The 12,246-nt window shown below is 44.6% G+C and overlaps 1 protein-coding gene across 2 annotated transcripts in view; it reads right to left on the bottom strand.

The window, feature by feature from the left end:
• ATP2A2 (ATPase sarcoplasmic/endoplasmic reticulum Ca2+ transporting 2) overlaps window positions 1-12,246 on the bottom strand; it is a 57,996-nt gene that overhangs the window by 2,997 nt on the left and 42,753 nt on the right. The window contains exons 12-20 of one of the 2 annotated variants that reach the window (XR_003515221.1): window positions 7,875-7,997; window positions 7,566-7,784; window positions 6,529-6,864; window positions 5,311-5,531; window positions 4,692-4,894; window positions 2,828-2,913; window positions 2,412-2,545; window positions 1,731-1,848; window positions 106-1,647 (exon numbers count right to left, since the gene is read on the bottom strand). Coding sequence is in view for 1 of the 2 variants with exons in the window: in XM_027566815.1 (XP_027422616.1) it covers window positions 1,527-1,647; window positions 1,731-1,848; window positions 2,412-2,545; window positions 2,828-2,913; window positions 4,692-4,894; window positions 5,311-5,531; window positions 6,529-6,864; window positions 7,566-7,784; window positions 7,875-7,997 (1,561 nt within the window). In the remaining variant the exon portion in view is untranslated. The remainder of the gene's footprint in view (window positions 1-105; window positions 1,648-1,730; window positions 1,849-2,411; window positions 2,546-2,827; window positions 2,914-4,691; window positions 4,895-5,310; window positions 5,532-6,528; window positions 6,865-7,565; window positions 7,785-7,874; window positions 7,998-12,246) is intronic. The other variant, XM_027566815.1, reaches the window with a different exon arrangement.

A 12,246-nucleotide genomic window follows, 5' to 3' on the forward strand; every position in this document is an offset into this window, starting at 1 on the left:
ACCCGCTCCTCTCAGGGTGCCTGACTCATCAGTGTCTTACACAGCCAGCTCATTTAGTGGCAGTCACCTTTAGGCTAAAGCATCCAAATTCCAGGGAATACTCACGTTAGTTGATGGATGTTGGAAGGCATTGGAGGAAAACACCACAGTTAGGACTGTTAATGACTTATACACTGTTGGTAAGACTGATCTCGAACATGCGCAAACATTTATCATAGTAACAATGGTGGTGGTTAGTGCCACATTCAAATAAAAATAGTTCTATACAATATGTTCATTTGGTCATGTGCTATTTACAAATTTTACAAAACACACACACACACACACACACACCCCCTTATGTCCTCTACACCAGGCTAAAATAGGCCAGCAGAAACTTGCATAAAAATGTATCACAAATGACAATTAGCGCCTATACACCAAAAATAAAATTCCTACAATGACCTACGCAGCAGAACAGGATCCTTCTTCCCCTCGAGCACAGTAAATAATTCTGAGCTAAGAACCTAAGAGAACTAAGCCACTTAATAGTTAAAAACAAGACGGTTATTTTTCTCTGTCCATTTAAAATGTTTTATTTTTCTTTTTAAACTAGATTGTGAAGTGCCACTGAAATAGGCAATGTTGGCAAAACAATGTCTGTAGCAATAAAATACATTAGACATTTAAATAAATAACCTTAAAAACTATGTGAGGGGACATGAACCCAGTCGATTGAATCTGGAACAATGTTTTCTGCACAAGCGAGAACAAGCATACCTCTTGTTAAGACTGATGTAAACAGAACCATCAAAACCCTACAGGAGAAGCAGCGAGCAGGGTGGGGGTGGAGGTGAACACAGGGCTGAGGGGTGGAGGGGTGGCAAACCAAAAAATACTGACTGAGGTAGCAGTACTCTGCTCAGTGCAGAAAAATTGGCTTATGAATAAAAATTAGACTGTGATCTCAGATTAAATCCAGATGATCATGCAAAAGACACAATACATGCTATTTAGTTTTAGAAAAAAACCACACACATTCACTTCCTAAAATCTGCTGCCAATTAATTTGCTGACAATGTCTGCTGGCTCAACTATTTTTTTTACAAGGATGAGTATTAAACAGAACACTGTACATGCTTTTTTTCATCTACAAAAAAATATTTGCATAAAATAGTGTTAGTTCTCTGTACATGTCAATGGACACTTTAATTATGTGTATAAAAAAGGAAAATCTTGCCCCACTGAAGTCAGAAAAAGCAAAACAAAATCTAGAATATGAAACTTCCTTCACCAGCCAATATGTTCATGTGAAAGTTCAGCAGAAATAGACAGTTGCTTTAAACAATAAAAAATTAATTGATTAAGTTAAACATCTTCTTTATGCAAAACTGTCAGTCAAGACCAGAACATATCACTAAAGTTAGTGTCTGTGCTATAGACCCAGATCACCAGGGGCATTATGAGCAGCACAAAGGGCCAGGAGATCCCATCGGTGCATGCCGAAAACGAGCAGGGTTTGGTGGCAGGCTGCACACACTCTTTACCAGGTTCTAGGTAGTTGCGGGCCACAAACTTGAGGGTCTCATCCATTAGAATCACAGGCAAGGAGATTTTCAGCACCATCAGCCATTGGGTCACATTCAGCGGTGTGATCTGGAAAATAAGCTGAAACACAAAGAAACCTCATCAAGCTCCCCAACTTGCTGGACAGGCAGACAGGCCCCAAACGGGCTCCCCACACTGCTTACTGGCAAGGGTTCCACGTAAAGGATTAGGAAGTGGAGCGACATCGACAGGCAGATGGAGCCCACGAGCCATATGTTCTCCCAAGGGGGCATCCTCAGCAAGGACTGGTTTTCAGACAAGCTGTGGAACAAGGAGAGGCAGGTGAAATATGCCCACCAAAGGGCAAAGGCATGTGCCCTCACTGACAGAGTCTGTTCGGAATCACACTTCAGTAAGGTCGACGGCTGCCTTGGCATTGCCCACTGACCTAATTGTATTAAGTTTCTACGGTGGCAAAGTTAAGGAATAACATTCAGATGTAGGACAGATTTCAACTTAAATCTAGGCTTCGGCAGAGTGATCTTATTTCAGTGGGTTCAAAGCTGCTCTCAATTGCCCTTGACACTTAGGCTATTTTGAAATTTCCATTTTTGTCACTGGCATAATTAGATGATACCGTCTGTCTTGATGCTAAAGGGCAACAGCTCCTTCCCTGTGGGCACTGAAGTCCCTATTTTTGGCCTCTGCTGTCTCTTAAGGAACATGTGGCTAAGCACTCCCACTGCTTCCTGGAGGCGATGATGACTTAAGCTCTTAAAACCGGTGCTGCTTGTTCTTCCTTTTGGGGAGGGCAGAGCTTTCCTATGACTCTAAATCAACCATGACACACACAATCCCCCGGCACGTTAACAAGAGTCACGGACCTGTTGAGGGCGTTGCACATCTCTATAGTTACTAGAACAGAGAGCGCCATTGTCATTGGATATGGGGATTCAAAGACCGCACAATCCACGCCTTCAAAGTCCGGGTTGTCCTCTTTGCACTGTAGGAAATGACTCTGCAACAAAAGCCCGACACCAAGTTCCCAATCAGCCAAAGACATTTCCAAGGTCCACACACATTCCACACTAAGCCCAGAACACAGCCCCACACACGACCTCACCCCATTTCCCAGAGAAGCCCTGGTCTTTCAGAACAATCTTAGATGCAACTGCTTATTGTTCAGTTCTTAAGAGTATTTGACAGACATCCAAACCACAGAAAGCTCAAGGACACCCTTGTACGTGAAGGCTTACAATGCATCTGCATTTAAGGTACAGAAAGAAAGATGGCTACGTACCAGCTGGTAGAAGGACACTCTTGGACCACCCTCGGCAGCAATGAACCACCACGCAGCAGCACCCACCGTAGCAGCGCCAACGTAACCTGGAACAAATATCACGACGCTAATACACATGGGGTTCACAGCTTGCAGCATCTCTGCAGGTACTGCTTCATGGGCCAACCCCCGGGACGGAGATCAGAGACGTGGGGTCACTGAGCCTGTGCCACCACCAGCACCTGCTAACTCGCATCAGCTAAAGCAGTTAGAGGGTCTCCACAATGAGGGGATGTCTGTGGTGCAGAAGAACTAGGCAGCTTCTCCTTTGAGAATCTGTGAGGAAAGAACCTGCTAGAACTACTAGAATTGGGAGGACCTTTACACCAGTCATGCCCTCTCTAACCAGCAGCCAGTACGTTAAGGCTCGGGTACCTGTCGTCCATGTGATGCCACACTGTGCTAGAGCACCAGATCACCCCTCCATGACTGCTTGGCAAACTTAGGTTTCCAGTGACACTCTAGTGTCTTTGCTCCATCAGAGTCCTGGCAGAACCCCCACATGGAAAGGCCACTAGAGCAGTTAGTGCAGAACACTAAGCACACGACAGTGCTCAAAGCCACTTCTGGGACTATCCCCGCCCCCAATTACTTTTGAATTCAAATTACAAAGAAGCAACAAAGGGTAGCAGAGAACACGGGGACTTGCGAATAGACTGTCCCAGTGCAGTAGTAGCCACTCAAGGTCCAAGCGTGCATACCCTCTAGCCCAGCAATCGCAACAAAACCGTGGGCAGGTGGTGTACCGACACAGAACTACCCAACAAAGAGGGAGAACAATGCAACGACAAGGCTCAGACACAGCCGCTTACAGCACAGCATCACTTGCGGAAGTAAATACGTAAGACAGATCCGTTTGCTGGGAAGCCACAGGAGAGACTGCTGCTGGGGCACTGGCTGGCTGAGAGTCCTCCTGTTTTACGCTCTGAGTGTTAAGTCACGTCAATTTACTGAAAGAGTCTCCTATGGGACCCTGTGGGTGTGCGGTCACTCAGTCGTGTCTGACTCTGCGACCCTTTGGACTCTAGCATGCCAGGCTCCTTTGTCCATGGGAGTCTCCAGACAAGAATCCTGGATTGGGTTGCCATGCCCTTCTCCAGGGGATCTTCCCAACCCGGGAATCAAACTTGCGTCTCCTGTGTCTCCTGTATTGTGGGCGGATTCTTTACCCACTGAGCCATCAGGGAAGCCCTGTGGGATCCTAGGGACGTCATTTAGCCTCTCTGGACCTCACTTTCCTAACCTACGAAAAGAGAGAGAGAGAAGCAGCATCCTGGGTCAGGATGAGGTGGACAGTGACAACACATGCAGAAGAGCCAACACTGCTGATAAATGCACAGGACCCTGCTCTCACTCAGGGAAAGGGAGTCTTGGTGAGGTAAGGCCTGAGTTGCCCCTGTTATTTCCTTTGCCCATGGGTTAAATCTGAGAACCTAATTCACAAAGGCCAAAGGAAGAACAAAAGCCCTAAAACGAGGGACTAACCTTACTGTAAACTGGATACATAGCTCATTAACCTGAAAGAGGACAGCTGCCATATTGTGCTACCCTAATATGGGGATAGAAAAAAAAAATGTGCTTTTAAGGGATGAATTTATGAAATGTTTGGACTCATAAACGTTTTGTTTAAAAGTCAGTAATATAGTGGCTAAGGCTCCATGCTCCCAGTGCAGGGGCTGGGATTCGATCCCTCGTCAGGAACTAGATCCCACATGCCGCAAGAGTTTGTATGACGCAACGAAAGATCCTGTATGCCGCAAACTAAGACCCAATGCAGCCAAATAAATAGTATTTTTTAAAAAATAATATAAAAAACCATACTCACAGCCAATAGCCAGGTAACGGAAAAAGAGCCACCCACTGATCAGTGGTTCCTTTGGGTTCCGGGGTGGTTTGTTCATAATGTCCAGATCAGGAGGGTTGAACCCCAGGGCAGTGGCAGGCAGGCCATCTGTCACCAGATTGACCCAGAGCAGCTGGACAGGAATTAAAGCCTCAGGAAATCCAAGGGCTGCTGTTAGGAAAATACTGTGTCCACCCAAGGAAAGAAGAGAAAGACCCCAAATTATTTTTGCCCACTATTTAACATCAACATCCCCTCCTCTCCCATAAAAATTGGTGGACAGCAACGATTACTTGAAATAACTTTTCCCCTGAGTAATCATAAAACGTTTATTATACCCAAATTCCAAATTAACTTTTAGAAGGCCAAGAATTTGATGTCATATTATACAGTTAATTCAAACCCCTTTCTCTGTTCAAGTGTGTCCTCTGCACACTGCGGTAGTCGCAGGCAGCCCTCCTGGGGGCCAGAGGAGCACCTTTACCTCCACTAGGGCCTCACCCTCCACCTGCCGCCCACCCCTCCCACTGCACCGAGAGCAAAGCTGCTGCCACATGAACCACCAGCCGAGGGAGACGCACAGTCTGCCACGGGGACTCACCAGACAACCTCCCCGACATTAGATGAGATGAGGTAGCGGATGAACTGCTTCATGTTGTTGTATATGGCCCGTCCTTCCTCCACGGCAGCCACAATGGTGGAGAAGTTGTCATCAGCCAGGACCATCTCAGAGGCTGTTTTAGCTACGGCGGTGCCAGAGCCCATAGCAATGCCGATCTCAGATTTCTTCAGAGCAGGAGCATCATTTACACCGTCTCCAGTCTGAAAGGCCAAGAAACCCACCACTGATTTGCACACCTGTTACCTAATACACACATTGCCAACAATCACTTGGCCATCCCGAAGCCAGGGAATGAATGGAGCTGTTGGGCCTCTGGGCAGCTAAGTTTTCTGGGAGAGTTTTTGTTTTTGTAAGCTGGTGTCACAGAACACATTTTAACCTGGGAAATGTGAAACTGCCAAATGAACTTACAGGTGACACTTCAGAGGAAGTAGAACAAAGGGGTCTTCAAACTGTTATTACTTATTTTACCAAACAAAACAACAAAATACGTGTATCCATATGGATAAATCTCAAATAGAGCAAATGCAGACAAATACATAAACTATAATATGCCATTTATGGCCAAAAATACTTAAATATTGTCTACAGATAGGAAACTATCATTCCCGTGTATGTTTTCTATACTTTCACTGAACACCCAGGACTGAATCCAGAATGGTGCTTTCCTTGGAGAAAGAACGGAAGGGGAGGAAAGAGGAAGACAACTAGAACAGCTGGTTTTTAGCAACAAAATTGTTTTAAAAACTGAAAAGTTTCATAGACAAGCAGCAAACGCAAGCATGACACAATGTTAACATCTTGGTGAAAAATCAGATGCAAGGAAGACTACGGGAGATGCTTCATCAACAAGCTGTTCTCAGAGAACACATCACCAGTACCATCTCACTTCAGGCGAGGTTTTCCAAGTGTGTGATAGAGTACGGCGTAGTTAGGTCCTAAATCGGCTTTTAGAAATGTGAGATACAACACATACATTTTAACCATGGCAAATACGTCCCCTGTGACTGACGCAGGCTTCTAGGTCTTAAACTTCCCCAGAATCTTGCATGCCAATAGAATCCTTGAGAAACAGCCCAGATCATGACAAAAAAAGAATTTCCAAATATGGGACCTATTACTAAAAATTTAATGATCAGAATTAGAATCTGCTGTGTTCGTGCAGTTTGTTACCTGTACATGTCTACAGACACTCACCATAGCTGTAATCTCATCAAACGACTGAAGAAATTCTACAATTTTAGACTTGTGGGAAGGTTCAACTCGAGCAAAACAGCGAGCATTCAAGCAGGCTTCTCTCTGGGCTGAAGGACTGAGCTCATCAAACTCGCGACCTGTGAAGGCCTTGGCTGTCACGTCCTCGTCCTGCCTGAAGATGCCAATGCGGCGGCAGATGGCCACAGCAGTGCCCTTGTTGTCACCCGTGATCATGATGACTCTGATGCCTGCCTGCCGGCACAGCTTCACAGAGGAGGCCACTTCAATTCTCGGAGGGTCCAGCATGCCCACACAGCCAACGAAAGTCAGATTGGTCTATGGTGAAATAATCACCTTATGTCAATACAGGAAATTCTGTTTTTCCCCCCTTAGTGCGGAGAGCAAAGGTTTCTGCATTTTCTTATGGCAAAATTCACACCACTGATTGTTAATGTAAATCCAATGAAGAACAGTATTAACTCTAATAAATCAGAAGCAAAAATATCACTACATTCTTGACACCAAATAATTCTTGAGCTTTCATTAATAATATTCTTAAAGAAAAAATATACTGAAGAATAGGAACATATTGACAGCAGCCAATCAGTGACCCATAGTATCAAATTTGAACTTGAAACTTCCTTGTTCAAGACTTCAGGAAGCCACATACCCGAAAGGAAAGAATTCCAAGAGCAGAAGTAGACAGGATCTTTCCACTTGAACAATTTGAGTCACTAATTAATGAATATTTTGAAAATGTCCCCAATTTTTAAATTATCTTGAGGTACATGAGAGCAGCAAAGCAGGTTTTTAGCCTTGATTGTACTTTGAAAGTAACAGGCCTGTATTAAACTGTTAACTGTGTGTGTTTGAAGCAGCAACTTAAAATTATAAAGATGATACGTTCGGCCTGCAGGAAAACAAATAACCACACCCCTTTCTCAGCAAAATCGAAACTCATCTGACCTTTTATTGAAGGAGTGCTACCTAAACACAGTGAATGTGCAGGGTGCGGGTGAAGCTTTTCATGAGCGAACCTCGTATTTGATGAAGTTGGCAGAGTCCTCAAGGTTCATTTCTTCTCTCCTTAGTGGGTTGTCGTGAGTGGCCAAGGCCAGGCATCGCAGTGTGTCACTGCCACTGCCCCATTCCCGAATGACAGACATGATCTTCTGCTTGACTCCAGGAGTCATGGGCACTTTAGTACTTCCGACTCGAATGTGGGTACACCTGTCAATGACACCTTCAGGAGCACCCTGGAAATGTTAGAACAATAATTTTACTTACTGGCTCACTCGGGATTCTAATCCTGGTAAGAACGTTTAATTGCAGTCTGCTGTACTTGCCTTCACAAACATTTTGCTCATTGATGTCCGACTTGGTTTGTTTGGTGTACAATAAACTGACATTGATTTTCTATCACGTGAAAACTCTAGAGTAAATTCCTTTTTCATCAATTGTTTAATGACCTATAAAAAGAACATATATGGAATATTATTGGATAGCAATTTCTATAAACTTTTGACTTTTAACAGTTAAACATTCACTAAATACTTATTATGTGACAGGCAATGGAGATGTAGCAATAGACAATAAACAGACAAGTTCCCACCCTCATAAAACTTACCCTCTAGTCTGGGAAAGACGTACCAGAACGTGAAAGTAGATTATAAGTGCCATGGAGAAAAAATTTTAAAATAAGCAAGGAAGAGAAAATTATGTATGTCTAGGTTACAATTTTACATACAGTACTGAGAAGGCAATATTTGAGTAAAAACATGAACGATGTGTGAGTGTGAGCAGAGAGAACATTATGCAGACTGACGTGACCAAGCAGTTCAAGGAGCCTCCAGGGCAACATGGCTAGAAGCGAGTTTGCAAGAAAGGTTCGGGGTTAACAGCAGGGGTTGCAGAAGCAGGCTGTAGCATCCTCAAAGTCACTGTAAGGCATCTGGCTTTTTTAATAACAAGTAAAACGGGAAGACAAAGGAGAGTTTCATGCTCTGGCAGTTATGTTAAGAATTAACCGAAGGAAGGGCAAGGGACACCACACCACTTCAATATTTTAAATACTTTATAGACAGCTAGTGGCTATATTAGATGTCAGCATAGTAACAATATCTAAAGTCATAAGAAGAGAAGAGTTCAAGGGAGTATAACTGCAGACAGAAAAGCCGAGGCCTGGGCCCTGGAGCCTCTTGGAAGATACAGCCAAGGAGATGGGGTTGGGGGGAGAACAAGTAAAGGACTCTCTTAGGGAGGGAGAGACTGAGAGGATAAACTGACAGCTCAGGTTAAACAAAAACTGAGAATTAATCTTTAGATTCAGATTCCATTGGTTTATCTCTATATATAGCCATATTACCATAAAAATCAACATACTTTATCCTTTCCAATTTTTTGTTGGCTTTCTTTTTCTTACCTTATTACATGAACTAGGGCTGCCAGGACTACACTGAATAGAAATGTTGAGAGTAAATTCTCTGAGCCCATTAGGAATGTTAACTTTGTGTAATTACACCATCAGCCAGAAGATGCTTGCTTAGTTTTTATCATAAACTGAGATTAAATTTTATCAGATGCCTTTTCTGAATTAAATGATCTTATGATATTCTGCCTTTATTCAATTATGTGGTGAATTACATGGATTTTCCCCTCATTCAGACAAACATTTAATAACTGTAAAAATCCCAAAGAACCTCAGCATCCAACAGAGGCAATTATGAGTAGAATAAAGCCATCCTCTCAGCCAGAGCAATAAAAGGACAATCACTAAATTCGACATTATCTGACTATTATATATCTATATGTTTATTATTTTTTTCAGGGTGGGGCTTGTTGGTGGCACACACCACACGGCCATCTTACAGGGATCAAGCCAGTGCTCCCTGCAGAGGTAGCGCAGAGTCTTAACCACTGTGCCACCAGGGAATGCCCATGTATTTAGTTTCCATTAAGCGTTTGTACCAATGGCTCTGGGAAGACTGCAAGAATGTGAGTGACTCTGAGAGAGGTGTGACCTTGACACCAGATACATCCTGTGTGCTCGATCACTTCAGTCTGACTCTCTGTGACCCTGTGTATTGTCTGCCCATGGACTTTCCAGGCAGGACACTGGAGTGGGTTGCCATGCCCTCCTCCAGGGGGTCTTCCCAATCCTTGGACGGAACCTGCATCTTTTACTTCTCCTGCACTGGCAGGTGGGTTCTTTACCACTAGTGCCACCTAGATACATCCTGGGTGGAGAGAACAAAGCCACTGCTTCCAGGACCAGGGCTGTGAAATCCAACAGTCCTATCCAAGGGGCCACTCGGCCTTAAAAGCTGGTCCTGCTCTATTGCTGCTAGTTGTTTCCCTTCATGGAGTAGTTACAGGTCATCAAGCAATTCCAAACTTCAGCCTTCAGGTTGCCTCTGAAGGGTTTAGTCAAACACCAACTAATAATAGAGCTATCAGACAATGTGGCTTTGCTTACTGACAAGTGTGGTGAATTCCCTAAAATAGAAACAAAGGACCCGGACTTGTTTCATGGAAACCATGAGTCTGGGCAGGATGCCACAGGAGAGGCCTGAGACCCTTGTGGCTGCGAGACTGTTGGTTGTGAAGCAGGAATCGAGTCACTGTGAAAGACTCTATACTTCAGCTGAGGCACCCTCCATTCTGGCAGAGTTTTGATTTCCCTGGAAAGTATCAAAGGGGCAAACCGACATAAAGGGAACAGAGTGCTAGAGTCTCATTCTCCCTCACACTGTGAGACGGCAAGTCACTGAGGGCCTGTTTCCCTGCCTGCAAGTGTGAGACCGGACTGGATGGCCCTAAAGTCCTTTTTACAAGCTGAGATTTGGCGTGGGACTAAATGTTTAAATAGTCGATGTCTTTAACAGGTGCACTGCTGCCCACCTTAGGCTACCTGTGCCGTGAGGTGCCACCCTACTCCCCCAAAACACTGCCTCATCTGCTCTCGATACCCAGGGAAGGATGAAAGAAAGTCACCATATATATAACTAGGAAGGCTGTATTTATAACCTCCTGTTTCTTTCTTCTACCAGAAAACCCTGACTGAAGGAAGAGTTGCACTAAAGTGCTACGACGAGGAGCCTCAAGCCCTGACTGGCTGCCCCTTGGAGATGACAGGTATATAGGTCTGACACTAAGAGCTTGTGTGTAGCAGAGCCCAACTCTGAAGAAACCTAAACTCCAAGGCTGGGAGGCAGTGGGTACTGGGAACAGGTCTGGAGGACCCACTGCAGACCGCGCTGACACCCCCCGCATGCACTGCAGGGAGACGGCGTTCACCCTGTTGCAGAGCGGCTCTGTGCTTCCAGGTCTGCAAGGGCAGGACCAGACGCAGACTCCAGGGCCTGACTTGTTTCCTCCTGGGTCTCTTCTGCTCCTGCTTGTCCTCATAGTCTCTTCAACCCCTATTCTCTGGCTTCTGCAGCTTCCATTTCTGAGCTTCCTTTGGTTGCTTCTGGGCATCTAGGCTTCTTCTCTTCCTCTTATTCTAATTTTACCTGCCGCTGCCTGTCACCCTGACCTTCGTGTATGGTAACATCTTGTTCGCATGTTGCTTACTCTGCTTCTCAGCTCAGCAACCACTCACCACTCTGGCTAGAACAGAGGTTATTGCTTAGGTCCATTCAGCGGGCATCACCATGACCACAAGCGACAAGTCGGTCAGCAAACACTAGGCCTGAGCCTGAGCAACCTGAACAAGGTCCATGTCATGGAGCTGCCAGCTCTTTCTGGGGCCACATGCTGGATCTGTCCTGCAATGAACTGTCACTGGGTTCTGTGACCTCACACACTTGGTGCAGCTAAACCTGAGTAAAACCATCTGCAACAGCTGCTGGCAGACACTGACCATCTGGTTGGCCTCCAGCACCTGGGTCTCCTCAACAGGCCAGTCCACCCTGCCTGCCACCCTGCTCAGCCTAAGAGAATCCTGGCTCTGGGGCTCCGACAGGCAAGGGAGAATAGGTGAGGGACCACACATTTGTCTAGTGTTCGCACACCTAACAAGACACACCTGCACCCCCCCGTATTGCTACTCCACTCACCATAGTTGTAGTAATTCTGCTCAAATAAATACAGCATGTCAAAGTTTTAATTACTACTAGATTTAATTTGCTAACATTATGCTGAGAATCTCTACTTCTGTATTATGAAAGTTACATCAATGTCAGGTTTTGCTATCAGGGTTATGCTGGTGATAAAGGTTTCGTTCTCTGCCATTTTTGGTGTGGCCACACTGTACAGCTTGAGGGCAAGTGTCAAGTCCTAACCACTGGACAGCCAGGAAACTTGTATTTCCTGAAAACTTGTATTTCTTCAGTGTTGGCACAACTGGGCCTGAATAATTTGAGGGGAAGTGTAGATTTTGAATTATAGATCCAGTTAATTTAACAGTTTATTCCATTTTTCTTAGAAAAATGTCAGCTTAGAAAGCTGTGCTACTGAGAGGATTTGTTGATTTCTTCTATGCTGTCAAATTTACTGATATAAAAATTTTCAGAACAGCTTTCTGGTCTTGTCTTTATTATTTCCTACTTCCTTCTACTTGTATTTGTTTTTCCATTTTCTTCAGATGGAAACTTATGTATCTTTTTAATTGATTTCTAGTTTAATTCTATCATGGTCAACAACAGTCTGTACAATCCTTTGTAATTTGTTGAGTCTTGCTTCATGGACCAGCAATATTGTGTATTCTGGTAAACT

This window comes from Bos indicus x Bos taurus, chromosome 17, assembly GCF_003369695.1.
Source record: "Bos indicus x Bos taurus breed Angus x Brahman F1 hybrid chromosome 17, Bos_hybrid_MaternalHap_v2.0, whole genome shotgun sequence".
In the NCBI taxonomy this organism is placed as follows: Eukaryota; Metazoa; Chordata; class Mammalia; order Artiodactyla; family Bovidae; genus Bos; species Bos indicus x Bos taurus.